The sequence below is a fragment of the Epinephelus lanceolatus genome, chromosome 1 (genome assembly GCF_041903045.1).
Source record: "Epinephelus lanceolatus isolate andai-2023 chromosome 1, ASM4190304v1, whole genome shotgun sequence".
Taxonomy (NCBI): domain Eukaryota; kingdom Metazoa; phylum Chordata; class Actinopteri; order Perciformes; family Serranidae; genus Epinephelus; species Epinephelus lanceolatus.
In genome coordinates, this window is record NC_135734.1 from 45593258 (window position 1) to 45613627 (window position 20370).

Sequence of the window (20370 nt, forward strand, 5' to 3'; positions counted from 1 at the left end):
AAATATTCCCTGTACCAGAATAGCAGTTGTCTTGTGTCCTGTCAGTTTTATAGAACATAAGTAATTATTCTGTGAATCACACTGTGTTAGACAATTAGGATGCACATGGTCTATCTAAAACCATTTGACTTTCAGGGATACCAATGTCAATATTTTAACCCCGACATGCTGTGTGGCCCTAAAACATCAAATAATGAACAACATTAGAATTACTCACCAAACACAGACCGAGAGAAAAGATACAGAAACAGCAGGAACGTGAAACATTTCATGTTGAAGACAGTTAGACCAGAGTGTTGTGGATTCTCCACCAAACTACTGAACATGATCCTTTAGTACTGTGCAGTCCAACATTTTCTCCTACAAATTACATAAAACCAAACACCGCCCAGAAAATTAAATATCATTCCCCTCACGGACACATGACGCAACACAGTTGCGTCATGTGTCTGCCAGCTACCTCTCTTTTCCTCTTTTCTTATTGTCAGTGTTTAGTTCAGTTTTCTTTCATTCGAAAGCAGAGATCAGTATCAACTCATTGAAAAGACAACAACACAACAATAAAGAAAGACACTGATAAGAGTCAGTTTAACGCCTTGTCCACTCTGGAAGGTTTGAAAATAGTTTTTTCCATGTGGTACATTCACACACAAGCTGTATTTTAGGTTGCTGAAAATAAATCTTTTGTAAAACTCCATCCAGGATGAAGATTTAAGTCTGTTTTCAGTGTTGACGTGTAGATAGGGTAAACCTACTGTGTGTTCCAGTACCCATACTACCATACTATATAGTACGCCAGGAAAACATTTAGTATGTCCCAATACATAGTATGTCAAATATAGTATGTCAAAAATAGCAGGATGTTCTACTACATCTGGTCTGATTTGCAGTATGTAAGCCAGCATGCTTCTCTGACTATTCTGACCCACAACTGACCCTTTGCATAGTCTGACCAATCATAAGGTAGCATCAGGCATTCAGGCATATTCAGGCTGGTTTTGTGGATTTGGAGCTAAATGTTGTGCCTGGGGCACGTCGTGTATTAATGATACTGGTTACCTGGAGAGGTTGGAAAAAGATATATGTTTCTTCCCTGTTCCAAAACCAAAATCAAACCCTGAAAAGTGTAGGGTTAGCTAGCTAGCTACTGTGCAGTTAGTTACAGTGTGGGCTCCATGCTTACTCTGACAGCTTGTTGGACCATCACAAAGGGGCGCAGCGGATGATACGTCACATCAACTGAGACGCAAACAGATGACAGATAGACAGTTGATTAACAGCTGCCAGAAGCCACAATGATGGATGACAATGTATTCAAGTAACTGATGACCAGTCGGATAGTAATAATAGGAATATTTATTGATTAAGTAAACAAATAATTATAAATTTTACAAACTGTCAATGTCTCAAATATACGTTACAATCTACAATCTGTCCAGTTATAACTTTAAAGTTAAACTACATACATTGCAAAGTAACAACACTGGAGGGCTGCTGGGAGCTCAAACTGGGAGTTTTCAGTCACACTGGTTTGGTCCAGACTGAAATATCTGGACAACTCAGAAAAAACTAGACTGAAATCTCCACTGGCTGCCTGTAAGATAGAGAGTTTAATGTAATATACACATCCTGTAACATTCACCTAGATTCACCTAAAACACCTCTCCAAGGCATACCCAAAGTAAACTGAAAGCTGTCCCTGTTTTAGAACATGTACATGCAGGTCTCATATGAAAGCTGACACTGAGGTTTTTTCCCCAACAGTCAGAATCACTATAAGTGAAAAACACTTCTAGAAAATCTAAATTGATGAGAAAGACTGTTTTTAAGACAGCATAGGAGCCGTTTGTTTATCATTTCTGTACATTTATAGATGACACTAAGGGGTTAAAACTGCTGTGGAGCTTCAGAGTGTCATTGACTACAAGACCCATAAGTCTCAGGTGAGGTGGGCCGATCACTGGCTCTTTAAATACCTCTAAACTACAGGAAATGTGTCCCTTCAGCTCAGGCTCTGCTTGGCTATCAAGGCCAAAGCAATAGCAATGGAAGCTCCTATTGGCTCAGCTGAGGTGTCAATGGAAAGGCCAGGAGCTCGCCTCCATTTTAAGATACATGAGATGTTTGTTTACATGTAGAACAGGAGAAATTATGGATCATATAAGGGGTAATATGAACGTTTGAAACAATGCAATGGCGCTTTGTGGATATCTATGGATGTAATAACGTGTTTGGACTAAACATTTGCTGGATTTAGATCGTCTGGACTATTAGCAGTGTGAGAGAGGAAAACGAAGCTGTGTAAAATGAAGCTTGGTCTGGATAATATGGATCTGTGGCTTATGATAACGCTTCATAGATAAGTTGTAACTGTTTAATTATTTGTTTTTGTCTGACAGAAGTGCTTTTGAACGACAGGTCATATGAGTAAACCTAAGGAGGTCCAGGTTGGAAATATCCAGAAGGACTGGCTGATTTAACAGGTTTTCTATCAGATTACAGAGCGTCTCCTCCTGTAGTGGATCAGTCCTGAGGACAGAATCACTGCTCCCAACAGCAGAGCAACAACTCCACCAATCACGAAGCTCCTCTCAGACTGATTAAAGGAAGAGTCTGCAACAAAATGACAAGAGAAAAATCTGTTATATATGTGCAGAATACACAATGCCTGTTAATGACAAAACAATGCTGTACTGAACATAAAAAGGAAGCTGTATTGTTCCAGAACAAGTTAAAGGGGAACTCTGGTATTTTTCAGCTTGGATGAATAGGGTCCAGGTTGAGGAGTTCCTTTGAGTTTGCTCATCTGACCTAATCAAAAATAAAATCTTAGCTCCATCCTCACCCCAGTCAGAAATCTTGGGCTCCCTGAGGCTGATGTGCTCCACCACACAGCTGACCCTGTCCTGTTGGCCAGGTGTGAACTCCAGGAAAGAGTGGACATGGTAGGTCCAGTCTCCGTTTGTCATCACCTCGGTTGAGGTCACGCCTGAAGTCACTTCCTGTCCGTTGCTGTGCCATGTCACCCTGATATGTTTGGGGTAGAAATCGTAAGCGCTGCACACCAGCATGGTGTCGTGACTGGAGGTGGTGGTCTCTGTAAGAGTGATGTTGGGTTCAGCTGAAATCAGAAGGTGAAGAGTTTTCACTGAAAGATGGCCGCCATCTTTGAGCCAACAAGGTGGATGGATCTGCACTTTATATCTTGGTGTCATAACAGTGAGGTTGCCAGGTTTGGTACCACCATGCTTGTCAAGCCTGGCATTTTATCAAGAAATGGCACAGCTACTCTTAAACCACAAAATTATATATTTGCAGTTCTGTTTGTGTATGATTTAAAGAGGCACACATATCACTCACCCATGTTCTCCTCCACTGCATTCAATAACGAATCAGTATTGTCGACACATATCAGCTGCCTCTCCAATTTCCTCTGCTTAACATCATATATGTTTTCATTATACATCAATGCAAAGATTAATCCAGCTGGAGTAAAGCCTGTCCAGTTCCCGACTGTGCTGTTGTACCGCATCGTAAACTCTTCATTTAAATGCCAGTCGATCAGATACTCCACCTGCTCCGGCTCTCTGGTGTACCTGGCACACCAGTTGTCAATGAATATGAAGTATCCATTTCCATCAGCAGCACAATCTGAAAGGAGAAGGCACAAGACTTACTCTTTTCTTAATACTAAATAATGATAGTTTTTAATGTGCAGCTACAGTAGGTCCATCAGTATTAATGATGGCATGAACAAACTTTGCTTATCAATTACAAGATATTGGCAAGATATTGTTCTTCCTGTCGGCCCACCACTTTGATTCAGACTAAAACATCTCAGTAACTATTGTAATGGGCTGCCATGATATTTTGTACAGACAGAAGGAATGATTGCACGAGGCAAAACCTGTCTCCAAGTTTTTATGGGCACCTGATATTGTTTTTATTAATGTGTCTCTGTGACCACAAGCACCACACCAGCAGAGCAGAAAGCTGCTATGAAGTTTAACTTCCTCATTCAGATCATTGAAATGCATACAAAAATAAAAAAGGGGAAATTAGACGCCCCAAATCTGCCAGGACATTGACAACGTCTACTATTCTACTAGAGTTAATAAATGACTTTTGTTACTTTATAACCATAATGCTGCAGCAGGGATGAAGGGATAAACAGGACCAAAATGGTGACAAGCCACAACACAACCACTGCACCACAGACACATTTATATTTTTATTCATAATTAGAGGAACACAAGTATTAGCAGCAAAACAGACTTCACAGATAAAGTTACTAAGATACATTGTAAAATATATTTGTGTTTGTCTCATAAAAAATAAATAAATGTTATTAAAATATTCCCTGTACCAGAATAGCAGTTGTCTTGTGTCCTGTCAGTTTTATAGAACATAAGTAATTATTCTGTGAATCACACTGTGTTAACTGCGTATAAAAACTGCCTCAGACAATTAGGATGCACATGGTCTATCTAAAACCATTTGACTTTCAGGGATACCAATGTCAATATTTTAACCCTGACATGCTGTGTGGCCCTAAAACATCAAATAATGAACAACAGTAGAATTACTCACCAAACACAGACCGAGAGAAAAGATACAGAAACAGCAGGAACGTGAAACATTTCATGTTGAAGACAGTTAGACCAGAGTGTTGTGGATTCTCGACCAGCGCTGTGCAGTTCATGAGTGATTCTTTTCTTTTGACCAGTTACTGAAACTACTGAACATGATCCTGTAGTACTGTTCGGTCCAACCTTTTCTCCAAAATATTAGATTTATTAACCACCAATGTGCAATATGAAATTCATTTTTATAAACATCTACAACAACAACAACATCATTCTGAAACATTCTTCATAAATGCATCAATGTGTTTCATTTGTTTTTACAACAGCATCCACTCTTTGAAACTTTTTTTATTCTGTTGTTGAGGCATTCATAGAGAGTCTTTGTTGAGTTCAGAGTGTCAGTGAATACAAACTCTGGTCATTTCATAGTAAGTCACAACTTTTATGAACGAGTTCAAAAAGTTTGGATCCTGAAAACATGTCAGACTTCTCACGGGAAGCTGAAACTAAACACCGCCCAGAAAACTAAAGTATCATTCCTCAGCTGACTCCTCTCGTCCTTTTTTCAAGCCCCTCACAGACGCCTGATTCAACTGTGTTTTAGTTTGTCAGCTTTCTTTCTCTTTTCTTAATGTCAGTGTTTATTTTAAAGTTTTCTTTCATTTGAAAGATCAGAGATCATCAACTCACAGAAAAGAGAAGACGCTGATGTGAGACTGCTTGAATCACTCTCACCTCACATTCTGTTGCATGTTTCTGTATAAAATGTGTGATGTAAATAAAGTTGTATGGGTTTATTATTTTTCCAGTGAGAGTAAAATTAGGTCCAGGTTGGAAATATCCAGAAGGACTGGCTGATTTAACAGGTTTTCTATCAGATTACAGAGCGTCTCCTCCTGTAGTGGATCAGTCCTGAGGACAGAATCACTGCTCCCAACAGCAGAGCACAAACTCCACCAATCACGAAGCTCCTCTCAGACTGATTAAAGGAAGAGTCTGCAACAAAATGACAAGAGAAAAATCTGTTATATATGTGCAGAATACACAATGCCTGTTAATGACAAAACAATGCTGTACTGAACATAAAAAGGAAGCTGTATTGTTCCAGAACAAGTTAAAGGGAAACTCTGGTATTTTTTAACTTGGACCCTTTTTCTCATGTTTTTGTGTCTAAGTGACTCATGTGACTCATTAACTTAGCCTGTTTCACAGCTGCAGCGCTCTCGCCCAATACTGGACCTATTTCAAAAACTGTCGTTCCCATGAGTCCCTGAGACACAAAAACATGGGAAATAGGGTCCAGGTTGAGCAGTTCTTTGAGTTTGCTCATCTGATCCAATCAAAAATAAAATCTCAGCTCCATCCTCACCCCAGTCAGAAATCTTGGGCTCCCTGAGGCTGATGTGCTCCACCACACAGCTGACCCTGTCCTGTCGGCCAGGTGTGAACTCCAGGAAAGAGTGGACATGGTAGGTCCAGTCTCCGTTTGTCATCACCTCGGTTGAGGTCACGCCTGAAGTCACTTCCTGTCCGTTGCTGTGCCATGTCACCTTGATATGTTTGGGGTAGAAATCGTAAGCGCTGCACACCAGCATGGTGTCGTGACTGGAGGTGGTGGTCTCTGTAAGAGTGATGTTGGGTTGAGCTGAAATCAGAAGGTGAAGAGTTTTTACTGAAAGATGGCCGCCATCTTTGAGCCAACAAGGTGGATGGATCTGCACTTTACATTTTGGTGTCGTGACAGTGAGGTTGCCAGGTTTGGTACCACCATGTTTGTCAAGCCTGGCATTTTATCAAGAAATAGCACAGCTACTCTTAAACCACAAGATGATGTTTTTGCAGTTCTGTTTGTGTATGATTTAAAGAGGCACACATATCACTCACCCATGTTCTCCTCCACTGCATTCAATAACAAATCAGTATTGTCGACACATATCAGCTGCCTCTCTAATATCTTCTGCTGAACTTCATATATGTTTTCTTTATACATCGATGCAAAGATTAATCCAGCTGGAGTAAAGCCTGTCCAGTTCCCAACTGTGCTGTTGTACCGCATTGTAAACTCTTCATTAAAATACCAGTCGATCAGAAACTCCACCTGCTCCGGCTCTCTGGTGTACCAGGTACACCTGTAGTCGAGGGATATAAAGTATCCCTTTCCATCAGCAGCACAATCTGAAAGGAGAAGGCACAAGACTTACTCTTTTCTTAATACTAAATAATGATAGTTTTTAATGTGCAGCTACAGTAGGTCCATCAGTATTAATGATGGCATGAACAAACTTTGCTTATCAATTACAAGATATTGGCAAGATATTGTTCTTCCCGTCGGCCCACCACTTTGATTCAGACTGAAACATCTCAGTAACTATTGTAATGGGCTGCCATGATATTTTGTACAAACAGAAGGAATAATTGCACGAGGCAAAACCTGTCTCCAAGTTTTTATGGGCACCTAATATTATTTAAAAACAGACTTAAAAAAAATGTAAATGGGCTTTAAAACAGTCAGAGTAATGACAACCCAAGACAAATTTTGTTAATGTGTGTCTGTGACCATGGGCACCACACCAGCAGAACAAAGAGCTACTATGAAGTCAAGTTCCTCATTTAGATCACTGAAATGTTTTATATGTATGTTGAAATATTTCAAACCCAACATGCTGTGTGGCCCTAAAACATCAAATAATGAACAACAGTAGAATTACTCACCGAACACAGACCGAGAGAAAAGATACAGAAACAGCAGGAACGTGAAACATTTCACGTTGAAGACAGTTAGACCAGAGTGTTGTGGATTCTCGACCAGCGCTGTGCAGTTCATGAGTGATTCTTTCCTTTTGACCAGTTACTGAAACTACTGAACATGATCCTGTAGTACTGTTCGGTCCAACCTTTTCTCCTACAAATTACATAAAACCAAACACCGTCCAGAAAATTAAATATCATTCCCCTCACAGAAACATGACACAACTGTGTTGCGTCATGTTTCTGCCAGCTACCTTTCTCTTCCTCTTTTCTTAATGTCAGTGTTTAGTTCAGTTTTCTTTCATTCGAAAGCAGAGATCAGTATCAACTCATAGAAAAGACAACAACACGACACTGATAAAAGTCAGTTTAACGCCTTGTCCACTCTGGAAGGTTTGAAAATAGCATGTTGATTGTTCAGTTATGCCTCTGCCTCCTTTAGCGACAGTAGTAATTGTAACACATGTAGCTTATTTGCTGCGTTGGAGGCGAGGATTAGTTAATTAGAAGTGTGGCTCCGCACCATGGAAAATCACTCAGTAGCTGCCGTAGTTAGCCAGCCCCCTGTAGTCGGTGCGGATCCACATAGCATAGCCTCTGCTAGCAGTCCCCTGGTAACCCCCGTGCAGCCAGGAGGCTGGGTAACTGTCCGGGGAGAAGCGTAGCCCCAAGCCGAAGCCCACGGTTCACCACCAGCCTGTTAATGTTTCTAACCGCTTTTCCCCACTCAGCGACACACCAGCTGAGGATAAAACTCTGGTTATTGGCGGCTCTATTCTGAGAAACGTGAAGTTAGCAACATCAGCGGCCATAGTCAAATGTATCCCTGGGGCCAGAGCGGGCGACATTGAATCAAATTTAAAACTGCTGGCTAAAGCTAAACATAGATTTAGTAAGATTGTTATTCACGTCGGCGGAAATGACACCCGGTTATGCCAATCGGAGGTCACTAAAATTCATATTGCCTCGGTGTGTGTAGGGTTAGCTAGCTAGCTACTGAAGATATAGCCTACTGAATGTATACACATGCTGCTTTTGCTTTGTAATGATTATAACAGTGAAACAACGATCGACCCTGCTGTACAGGAACCAGTGAAGGGAAGCAGGGAAACTTTACTGATGTTCAACCAGCTCTGTGTCATCACAATGTGTACAGATGAACGTTGTTTTACTTCGACCAGAGATCCCTGGCTGTCCGGTGGTGGGGGTCCAGGTGCTGGCAGCAGCACGGGGGTGAAGCCAAACACCGTTCATCTGCACACACTGTGATGCCACACAGCTGGTTCAATATCAGCAAAGTCTCCCTTTATATTCATTGTCTTCTGTGGCGATCAGCAGTGATGTGGTGGTTCACTTTTACACTGTGATCTGTAGCCTATAGTTCGGCTTTAGCTTCTAACTATCTTTGTCTTTTTAACCTGTTGTTGCTGCTGAGTCAGTTTGACATCCTGGATATATCCTTCAAACACAGACTGTAGACCCCTCTGTCTGCTTCTCTCTGGAATCACTCTTTCATTTTTACAAAAAATATGATAATATATCTTCAGGGAGTGCAGTTAGTTACAGTGTGGGCTCCATGCTTACTCTGACAGCTTGTTGGACCATCACAAATGGGCGGAGCTTAGAGAAAGGTCAATTCTATGCGCAGCGGATGATACGTCACATCAACTGAGACGCAAACGGATGGCAGATATACAGTTGATTGACAGCTGCCAGAAGTCGCAATGATGGATGACAATGTATTCAAGTAACTGATGACCAGTCGTATAGTAATAATAGGAATATTTATTGATTAAGTAAACAAATAATTATAAATTTTACAAACTGTGAATGTCTCAAATATACATTACAATCTAAAATCGGTGCAGTTATAACTTTAACCCTATGGGCCCTTGGCATTTTTGGGGTATTTTTACTGCCTTTACTTTTAAGCTCATATCACAGTCATTATAAAGGCTACATACACATGCTATATCTTGTTTTTTTTTCAGGACAATGTGGGCTAACCAGATTTGCTGTCATTTCATGTCCTTCTATGTGCCTGTATTTTATATTAATTTTTATATCAATGAAAAAAACAAATCTGTGTTACTAAATTCTTACATTTTTACATGTATCTCACCATAGCAAGTTGGAAGAAGACATATTCTGCCATATATGAAGAGGGGAGACTCTCTGGAATCTGGCAATATAAAAACCATGATGCTGGGACATTCTGTCACTTCACAGTTGTCCAAAACATGTGGTTTGTGCCAGGCGGACATGATTGCCAGTATTTTTTTTATTATTGCAAGAAATTCCATTGACTCATTCACAAGTCAAAATTATGCTTTATCTGAAAGAAACATGCAATATTTACATCTAAGATCATAGAAAAATAGTCAACCAAGTGCAATGATGTCCTCCAAGATAATATTTGACACTTTGTTTGCAGTAAACAAAGTTTGTTGTTGTTTTTCAGTTTCAGTTATATATTGGGGGGCATTTTGGGCATTGGGGGGGGGGGGGGGGGGGGGGGACGACGACGACACATGTCCCCCTCAATGTATATGGTGACTACAGCCCTGTCATGCATGCATAATTAGGCTGCAGTTGTCTGGGTGCGCAAAGGTGAAGTGGCTGGTCTTGTCATACAAAGTTTGATGGAGTGTCAACTGGACAATATGGAGATATTTGCATCTTGAAAGCCGGACTACAAATGTGGATAGACAGGGAGAAACACACACAAGCCTAAGAAGTGGTAAGATACGATATTCCCCACTATATGAAGTGACTGATAACAAGATCTGTATAATGGGTTGTAAAGAAATTCGTCAAGTTTTTATTTTGTAGACAACTGATCTGTATTTACAGCGTGATGTGATGACAGCACAATGATGTGTGTGCTCCTGCGCTTTCATGTGATATGCATGGCATTTCTGTGCGAGCCTGCATTCGCGAGTAATCCATCCAAGAGTAATGTGTGTGCAAAGCTGTATGAAAGCTCTGTTATACATCATTTTAGTATAACTTCATCATTTTTTTTCGCTGTGAAAACATTGGACTACTGACAACCAGCGCAGCTATGACGCACGGTTGCGGAGAAAATCAATAGAGAAGAACAGGTGTGAATTTGGACGCACTATGCATTGTTCGGGCCCATAGGGTTAAAGTTGAACTACATACATTGCAAAGTAACAACACTGGAGGGCTGCTGGGAGCTCAAACTGGGAGTTTTCAGTCACACTGGTTTGGTCCAGACTGAAATATCTGGACAACTCAGCAAAAACTAGACTGAAATCTCCACTGGCTGCCTGTAAAACATTTGAAACAATGCAACAGCGCTTTGTGGATATCTATGGATGTAATAACGTGTTTGGACTAAACATTTGCTGGATTTAGATGGTCAGGACTATTAGCAGTGTGAGAGAGGAAAACGAAGCTGTGTAAAATGAAGCTTGGTCTGGATAATATGGATCTGTGGCTTATGATAACGCTTCATAGATAAGTTGTAACTGTTTATTTGTTTTTGTCTGACAGACTTGTTTATTGAGTCTGCTGTGGTGGTTGTACCTTGAAATGGTCAGCATTAATGACACCACGTAGAGCGTAGCTTTTGAACGACAGGTCATATGAGTAAACCTAAGGAGGTCCAGGTTGGAAATATCCAGAAGGACTGGCTGATTTAACAGGTTTTCTATCAGATTACAGAGCGTCTCCTCCTGTAGTGGATCAGTCCTGAGGACAGAATCACTGCTCCCAACAGCAGAGCAACAACTCCACCAATCACGAAGCTCCTCTCAGACTGATTAAAGGAAGAGTCTGCAACAAAATGACAAGAGAAAAATCTGTTATATATGTGCAGAATACACAATGCCTGTTAATGACAAAACAATGCTGTACTGAACATAAAAAGGAAGCTGTATTGTTCCAGAACAAGTTAAAGGGGAACTCTGGTATTTTTCAGCTTGGATGAATAGGGTCTAGGTTGAGGAGTTCCTTTGAGTTTGCTCATCTGATCCAATCAAAAATAAAATCTCAGCTCCATCCTCACCCCAGTCAGAAATCTTGGGCTCCCTGAGGCTGATGTGCTCCACCACACAGCTGACCCTGTCCTGTCGGCCAGGTGTGAACTCCAGGAAAGAGTGGACATGGTAGGTCCAGTCTCCGTTTGTCATCACCTCGGTTGAGGTCACGCCTGAAGTCACTTCCTGTCCGTTGCTGTGCCATGTCACCCTGATATGTTTGGGGTAGAAATCGTAAGCGCTGCACACCAGCATGGTGTCGTGACTGGAGGTGGTGGTCTCTGTAAGAGTGATGTTGGGTTCAGCTGAAATCAGAAGGTGAAGAGTTTTTACTGAAAGATGGCCGCCATCTTTGAGCCAACAAGGTGGATGGATCTGCACTTTACATCTTGGTGAAAAGTGAGTGTGTATGATTTAAAGAGACACAGACATCACTCACCCATGTTCTCCTCCGTTACATTCAGTAACAAACCAATATGGTTGACACATATCAGCCGCCTCTCTGATTTCCTCCCCACAACATTGTGCTTGTCTTTATTAAACTTTGATGCAAAGATTAATCCAGCTGGAGTAAAGCCTGTCCAGTTCCCAACTGTGCTGTTGTACTGCATCATAAACTCTTCATTAAAATAATAGTCGATGAGATACTCCACCTGCTCCGGCTCTCTGGTGTACCAGGCACACCAGAAGTCGGCGTACATGAAGTATCCCTTTCCATCAGCAGCACAATCTGAAAGGAGAAGGCACAAGACTTACTCTTTTCTTAAACACTAAATGTGCAGGTCCATCAGTATTAATGACAGCATTCCTCATTTCCTGAATTCCTTTTCATCAAATTGTTTAAGCTCTTACCAATCAGATTACAAGATATTGGCAAGATGTTGTTCTCCCTGTCGGCCCACCACTTTGATTCAGACTGAAACATCTTAGTAACTATTGTAATGGACTGCCATGATATTTTGTACAGACAGAAGGAATGATTAAGCCACAACAGAATGTCTGCATTACAGATACATTAATATTTTTAATCCGTCAACATGGAGGCAGCCCCACTGTGGTGCACAGCGCTTGCCTGCCTGACAACCTGCTGTTCGGACCTGGCGGCATGTGCCTAATCTCCCCGGCCCGATTGTACCTCTCCACTGTGCTTGTTTTGGCTGCATACTTTGTTCTGGTGTGCCTGCTTTGCAAGCTAGATCACAACCATCTGCTGTTATTTTGCCTCCTCTCCCTGAGTACCAAACTGCTACCGTGGATTATACACCATCATGGAGGCGGCCACATCGGGATGCACGGTGCCTTCCTGCGAGCTAATCTGCTGCTTAGAACTGGTGGCGTGTGTTCAGGTTGACCTTCATAGTGTACCTCTGCACGGCCACTACCAGCACTCTTTTTTATGAAGTCACTCTTGTATGCTCTAGCAGTTGGTGTTGCACTGTCCTGGCTCACATCCTGTCTCACTGACAGACTATAGTTTGTTCAACTAAGTAAACACAAGTCAAGGTGTTCTGCTGTTTCACTGGGTGTCCCCCAGGGGTCAGTATTGGATCCACTTTTAATCATCATCTACCTTATTCCCTGGGCACAATCCTCCATTACCATGGTGTTCATTTCCGTTGCTACGCAGATGGCACAAAGGTCTACATCTAATCTAAACCTTCCACTGCCCTTTCTCCCACCTCCCTCACCACCTGCCTTGGGGACATCAAGAGTTGGATGAGCAGGAACTTTCTGAAACTCAACAGCAGCAAAACTGAGGCCCTGCTCATTGGCTCCAAAAACACCCTATCCAAACTCCAAAGCACCCAAGTCCCACACATCATCACTGATAACTTCCCTGTACCCTTCTCCAGCTAGGTCAAGAGCCTCTGTGTCATTCTGGACAGCACTCTTTCATTTGAACTCCACATGAAAAACATTACCTGGACAGCTTTGTTCCACCTTGGCAGCATTTCCAGACTCTACCCATCACTGTCCCAGTCCAGCACTGAAGTCTTGGTCCACACAGTTGTTACATCCTGTATTGACGACTGCAAGGCAGTTCTCTCTGGCCTTCCCACCAAACTCATTAACAGAATTCAAATCGTTCAAAACTCATCTGCCGGGATCATTACCTGCACCAAATCATCCGACCACATCACCTCCATTCTCATCCAGCTACACTGGCTCCCTGTTCAGTACCAGACTGACAACAAAAACCTTCTGCTAACTGCGTATAAAAACTGCCTCAGACAATCAGGTTGCACATCGTCTATCTAAAAACATTTGACTTTCAGGGATACCAATGTCAATATTTTAACCCCAACATGCTGTGTGGCCCTAAAACATCAAATAATGAACAACAGTAGAATTACTCACCGACCACAGACCGAGAGAAAAGATACAGAAACAGCAGGAACCTGAAACATTTCATGTTGAAGACAGTTAGACCAGAGTGTTGTGGATTCTCGACCAGCGCTGTGCAGTTCGTGAGTGATTCTTTCCTTTTGAGATCAGTTACTGAAACTACTGAACATGATTCTTTAAAAACAAACTGTACAGTCCAACATGAAACCAAACACTGCCCATAAAACGCAAGTATCATTCCTCAGCCGACTCCTCTTTTCCTTTTTTCAAACCCCCCACAGACGCCTGACTCGACTATGTTTTTGTTTTTCAGCTTTCTTTCTCTTTTCCTAATGTCAGTGTTTATTTTTAAGTTTTCTTTCATTCCCAAGCAGACACCATTATTAACTCATAGAAATGACAAAGACACATCATGTATAAAGACACAGATAAAAATCAGTTTAAGGCCTTGTCCACTTGGAAAGGTTTAATAATAGCTTTTTCCATGCGGTACATTCACACGCAAACTGCATTTTAGGTTCAGAGAAGAGAAGTCCAGAGTGCTCAGAAGTCAGAACAACCGTGATGAGGGTGCTCTTTTGCAGGGGACCCAAAAATACAAAAAAGAAAAAAATCCAAGGCACTCCTCTAGCAAAAAATGTAAAAAGCCTTCATTCATTCAGATAGCTATTTCATGATGAAATGTAAAACACACTTAGCCTACATATTAAAAATGGAGCTGGGATACAACCCACGCCTAGCTGCACAAACAGCCCTTTTCAGGATGTAAACCCTGAAGAACCTATAACCCTGTGTTTTAGGTTGTTGAAAATGAATCATTTGTAAAACTCTGTTAAGAGAGAAGTCTGTTGTCAGTGTTGACGTGTAGACAGGGTAAACCTACAGGTTATTTATTTGTTTTTGTCTGACAGAAGTGTTTATTGAGTCTGCTGTGGTGGTTGTACCTTGAAATGGTCAGCATTAATGACACCACGCAGAGCGTAGCTTTTGAACGACAGGTCATATGAGTAAACCTAAGGAGGTCCAGGTTGGAAATATCCAGAAGGACTGGCTGATTTAACAGGTTTTCTATCAGATTACAGAGCGTCTCCTCCTGTAGTGGATCAGTCCTGAGGACAGAATCACTGCTCCCAACAGCAGAGCAACAACTCCACCAATCACGAAGCTCCTCTCAGACTGATTAAAGGAAGAGTCTGCAACAAAATGACAAGAGAAAAATCTGTTATATATGTGCAGAATACACAATGCCTGTTAATGACAAAATAATGCTGTACTGAACATAAAAAGGAAGCAGTATTGTTCCAAAACAAGTTAAAGGGGAACTCTGGTATTTTTCAGCTTGGATGAATAGGGTCCAGGTTGAGGAGTTCCTTTGAGTTTGCTCATCTGATCCAATCAAAAATAAAATCTCAGCTCCATCCTCACCCCAGTCAGAAATCTTGGGCTCCCTGAGGCTGATGTGCTCCACCACACAGCTGACCCTGTCCTGTTGGCCAGGTGTGAACTCCAGGAAAGAGTGGACATGGTAGGTCCAGTCTCCGTTTGTCATCACCTCGGTTGAGGTCACGCCTGAAGTCACTTCCTGTCCGTTGCTGTGCCATGTCACCTTGATATGTTTGGGGTAGAAATCGTAAGCGCTGCACACCAGCATGGTGTCGTGACTGGAGGTGGTGGTCTCTGTAAGAGTGATGTTGGGTTCAGCTGAAATCAGAAGGTGAAGAGTTTTTACTGAAAGATGGCCGCCATCTTTGAGCCAACAGCATGTGTGTCTACTGTTTGCGGAGTGTTTACTTTGAACATTTCTGACATGTTTAATCAGTATTTTGTGGTTGTTGGGCATTTCAGTCAAAGATTTATATGATGGAATCATCAAATTAACAACTGAGTAACAAATCTCTTTGCTCCTTTTGCTCCCATGGATGCACTGAGCATGATAAATAATACTTGAGACTTTCGCCAGCCCAGAGGCTAACTTCCAGTTTAGCGCTTTGCTAACTTGAATTGGGATAAATGATTTAATTGTGCGACTCGTCTAGACTTTTGAAATGTTATTCGGACCGAATGACTTAAATCTAGTTATTTTGTGGGGGTTGTGTTGCTCAAAAAACGTATCCACTGATTAACAGACATCATGTTCACAATGTAAGTCTACAGGAAACAGTATATTTTGGCCCCATGACATCACGTGACAGACCTGGAAGTTGTAATTCAACAGTTTGGCCACTATATCAAATTGGTTTCATAGCCCACTGCTGTTTTGCAGGCTTGGGTGCCACTGCAGAAAAGGGCACAATGTTGTGACGTAATTAAACGAGAGCCAGTCAAGATTTTGTCCAAAACAAAAATTTGCATTTTCACTCAGATTTTAATGTACAAATTGAAAATCCGTAGAAAAAATGGTGGATGGATCTGCACTTTATATTTTGGTGTCGTGACAGTGAGGTTGCCGGGTTTGGTACCACCATGCTTGCCAAGCCTGGCATTTTATGAAGAAATAGCACAGATTGTCTTAAACCACAAGATGATGTTTTTGCAGTTCTGTCTGTGTATGATTTAAAGAGACACACATATCACTCACCCATGTTCTCCTCCGTTGCAATCAATAACAAATCAGTATGGTCGACACATATCAGCTTCCTTTCCAATATCCTCCCCCGAAGGTCTTTATTAAATGTTTGAGTAAAGATTAATCCAGCTGGAGTAAAGCCTGTCCAGTTCCCGACTGTGCTGTTGTACTGCATCGTAAACTCATCATTGAAATAATAGTCGATGAGATATTCTACCTGCTCCGGCTCTCTGGTGTACCTGGCACACCAGAAGTCGGCATACACAAAGTATCCCTTTCCATCAGCAGCACAATCTGAAAGGAGAAGGCACAAGACTTACTCTTTTATTAATATTCAATAATGATAGTTTTTAATGTGCAGATACAGTAGGTCCATCAGTATTAATGATGGCATGAACAAACTTTGCTTTAGTCGGTTAGTAGCAGTTTGTTTCAAAAGATGCACTCAATGCTACCCGGTCGACCCACTACTCTCACCTCATCCACTCTGGCTCCAACAACCCCAAGGCTCTGTTCTCCACCATGAACTCCCTCCTCAAACCACATGACACCTCCTCATCATTCACCACTGAAAAGTGCCAATCCTTCTTAACATACTTCCAAACAAAAATAAACACCATCTACAGTAACCTCAACACCTCCAGGATCCCTCCCATCTCCCCACCTGCCTCACCACCCATCACCATTCAGCCCCTGTCCCACTTCTCTCCAGTATCCCCAGCACAGTTAACAACCATCATGACCGGAATGAAAACCTCCACCTGCACTCTGGATCGCATACCATCCAAACTCATTAAGGACTGCCTCCCTGCCATCTCTGACAATCCAAGTAACTTCCGCCCCATCTCCAATCTCCCCTTCCTGTCAAAAATCCTGGAACGTGCTGTCGCCTCACAACTCAGAACCCACCTCACCTCCAATAACCTGTTTGAATCTTTCCAATCTGGTTTCGGTTCAAAACATAGCACTGAAACAGCCCTCCTGAAAGTCACCAACGACCTCTCCTTAGACTCCGGACACCTCAACATTCTCATCCTCCTTGACCTCACAGCAGCCTTTTGACACCATCAATCACTCCATCCTGCTCTCCCAACTGGAATCATCTCTCCACATCACCGGTACAGCACTCTCCTGGATTCACTCCTACCTCACCAACCGACACCAGTTTCAGTATAAACAACTGCACCTCCTCCACCGCTCCCCTGTCCCAAGGTGTCCCCCAGGGGTCTGTGCTTGGTCCCCTCATGTTCATCCTCTACATGCTCCCCCTTGGCAAGATCATCCGTTGTCACAGCCTCCAGTTCCACTGCTACGCCGACGACATCCAACTGTACATCTCCACCAAAGCCATCACCAACACCACCCACTCCACACTCACCAACTATCTCACTGAAATAAAATCATGGATGCAAACAAACTATCTCCAACTGAACAGTGACAAATTGGACATAATCATCACTGACCCCACATCCCGCACCAAAGCCACCCACAACCTCTGCCTCACCTTCGATAACTGCACTCTGTTTCCCTCACCATACACCCACAACCTAGGAATCATCTTCAACAGCCAGCTAAGGTTTGACCCACATCAATCACATCACCAGGACTGCCTTCTTCCACCTCAAGAACATCGCCCGTCTCCACCCCTCATTCACCTTCTCTGCTGCAGAAACCCTCATCCATGCATTTATCACATCCAGACTGGACTATTGCAATAGCATCCTCTACGGCTCATCATTCAAACTCCTCACTAAACTTCAATACATCCAGAGCTCCGCTGCCCGCCTGCTCACCCACACCCGCTCCCGAGACCACATCACCCCCATCCTCCAAAACCTACACTGGCTCCCCATCACACATCGCATACAGTTCAAAATCCTCCTCCTCACACACAAAGCACTCAACGACCAGGCCCCCTCCTACCTCATACACCTACTCCACCACCACACCCCCTCCCGTGACCTCCGCTCATCCGAAGGAGATCTCTTCTTACCACCTGGAACTCACTACCCAAACCCATCTGTGTCTGGACACACCTCCCAACATTCAAGACCATGCTCAAAACACACCTTTTTAAATTAGTTTTCAGTGTATAAGTTTGTGTGTTTTATACTGTTTTGTAGTAATTTAGATATGGACGAACTGGTGAACAGTACAGAATGTGGAGTGACTTGTGATCCAGGACCTGCTTTGCTTATTTAACTTTTTGATACTTTGGTTTGTACGTGCTCAGTATGTGATTTCCAATAGATTTGATCGTCAACTGTCACCCCAAGGAATTCAATTTCATCAACTCTTTCAATAGTAAACCCATCCAAATGAATATTTATCCATGTATTAGTTCTGCAGTTCCCAAAAAGTATTTGTCCTGTTTTGTTCAGGTTTAATGATCATTTATTTCTATCAAACCATATTTTCAATTTAATCAGTTCTGACTTGATCACCTGCATCAAAACATGCAAATCACTGCCAGAGCAAAAAAAGAAAAAAAAAACTATTATCATCAGAAAATACTATTGCTTTTTATATGTTGCTTAAATCATTAATGTAAAGAATAAACAATTAGGGGCCCAACACTGACCCCTGGGGGACACCACAAGTAATGTCCAGACATGTTGGACAAACTGCTTTCTGTTAGACAAATAACTCCGCACCCAATCTAACGCTTTCCCCCTGGTGCCATACCATTCTAGTTTATTGAATAATATAACATGGTTTAATAATAATATATCATGGTTAATTGTGTTAAAAGCCTTTTTATTTATGTCCATGAATATTCCAACTGAATACAGGTTTTGGTCTGGTGAATCTGTGATTTCCTCAAATTAATCTATTAATGCCAGTGATGTTGCTCTGTTTGATCTGAATCCATGTTGACTTGCAGTGAGTAATTTGTGTTTGTCTATGAATTTATCCAGCCAGTTACTGAAAAGCTTTTCTAGGATTTTGGAGAATTGAGGTAGTCATGAAAGAAGGTCTGTAGTTTGTGAAGTGGTATTTGTTCTCAGATTGCTTAAGTAGTATAAAAATCAAAGTGTGACTCGAGTTTTTCCTCATTTCCCAAACTCCTTCTCATCAAATAGTTTAAGCTCTTACCTATCGGATTACAAGTTATTGGCAAGATATTGTTCTTCCCGTCGGCCCACCGCTTTGAATCAGACTGAAACATCTCAGTAACTATTGTAATGGACTGCCATGATATTTTGTACAGACAGAAGGAATAATTACACGAGGCAAAACCTGTCTCCAAGTTTTTATGGGCACCTGATATTGTTTTAAGACAGACTTAAAAAATAGTAAATGGCCTTTAAAACAGTCAGAGTAATGACAACCCAAGACAAATTTTGTTATGCATGTCTGTGACCATGGGCACCACACCAGCAGAACAAAGAGCTGCTATGAAGTTCAAGTTCCTCATTCAGATCACTGAAATGTAGAGGGTAAAGTGTATAAAAACTGCCTCAGAGATACCAATGTCAATATTTTAACCCCAACATGCTGTGTGGTCCTAAAACATCAAATAATGGACAACAGTAGAATTACTCACCGACCACAGACCGAGAGAAAAGATACAGAAACAGCAGGAACGTGAAACATTTCATTTTGAAGACAGTTAGACCAGAGTGTTGTGGATTCTCGACCAGCGCTGTGCAGTTCATGAGTGATTCTTTCCTTTTGACTGCAGTTACTGAAACTACTGAACATGATCCTTTAAAAACAAACTGTACGGTCCAACCTTTTCTCCTTACAAGTACATGAAACCAAACAGTGCCCAGAAAATGAAAGTAACATTCCTCAGACTTTTTTTCAGGTCCCCTCATAGACGAATGACTCAACTGTGTTTTCAGATCAGTATCAACTCATAGAAAAGACGAAGACACAACATGAATTAAGACACTGATAAAAATCAGTTTCATGCCTTGTCCACACAGGATGGTTTGAAAAGAGCTTTTTCCATGTGGTACATTCACAGCTGCGTTTGCTGAAAATAAATCTTCTAGTTTTCTGATAAATAATAAATATTGCAACTTCTGATCAACCCATATCAATTTCAGGCTAATAACTTCTGATTAAGTCACACCCATTTCCTGTTTGAACTCTGCCCACTCTGAATACAGAT

General features: G+C 41.8%; 1 protein-coding gene across 8 annotated transcripts; it reads right to left on the bottom strand.

The window, feature by feature from the left end:
• Positions 1-1336: 1336 nt before the first annotated feature.
• On the bottom strand, positions 1337-20055 carry LOC117256769 (rano class II histocompatibility antigen, A beta chain-like). Of its 8 annotated transcripts, XR_013492141.1 has the most exons (6): positions 19798-20055; positions 16263-16544; positions 15110-15385; positions 13697-14877; positions 3575-3651; positions 3075-3121 (listed from the first exon to the last, which is right to left on the bottom strand). XR_013492141.1 is itself a non-coding variant. In XM_078171257.1 (4 exons), the coding sequence occupies exons 1-4, from the start codon at positions 13749-13751 to the stop codon at positions 2492-2494; spliced, it is 744 nt and encodes a 247-aa protein (XP_078027383.1). In that variant the 5' UTR covers positions 13752-13851; the 3' UTR covers positions 1337-2491. The 8 variants fall into 8 exon arrangements, 6 of the variants coding, with proteins under 6 accessions (XP_078027383.1, XP_078027381.1, XP_078027395.1 ...); XR_013492140.1 differs by lacking the exons at positions 3075-3121; positions 3575-3651 and adding an exon at positions 11993-12068; XM_078171257.1 differs by lacking the exons at positions 3575-3651; positions 15110-15385; positions 16263-16544; positions 19798-20055 and adding exons at positions 1337-2613; positions 6471-6761 and having other exon boundaries at positions 2846-3121; positions 13697-13851.
• Positions 20056-20370: the final 315 nt, after the last annotated feature.

Excerpts from the sequence above, each read along its gene's own strand:
- LOC117256769 (XM_078171262.1), bottom strand. The coding sequence starts at position 13,922 with ATGATACTTGCGTTTTATGGGCAGTGTTTGGTTTCATGTTGGACTGTA. Across the intron at positions 12,069-13,696 it reads TTTCTCTCGGTCTGTGGTCG|ATTGTGCTGCTGATGGAAAG; the intron begins GTGAGTAATTCT and ends TTCTCCTTTCAG. Across the intron at positions 11,644-11,777 it reads TGTAACGGAGGAGAACATGG|CTGAACCCAACATCACTCTT; the intron begins GTGAGTGATGTC and ends TTCTGATTTCAG.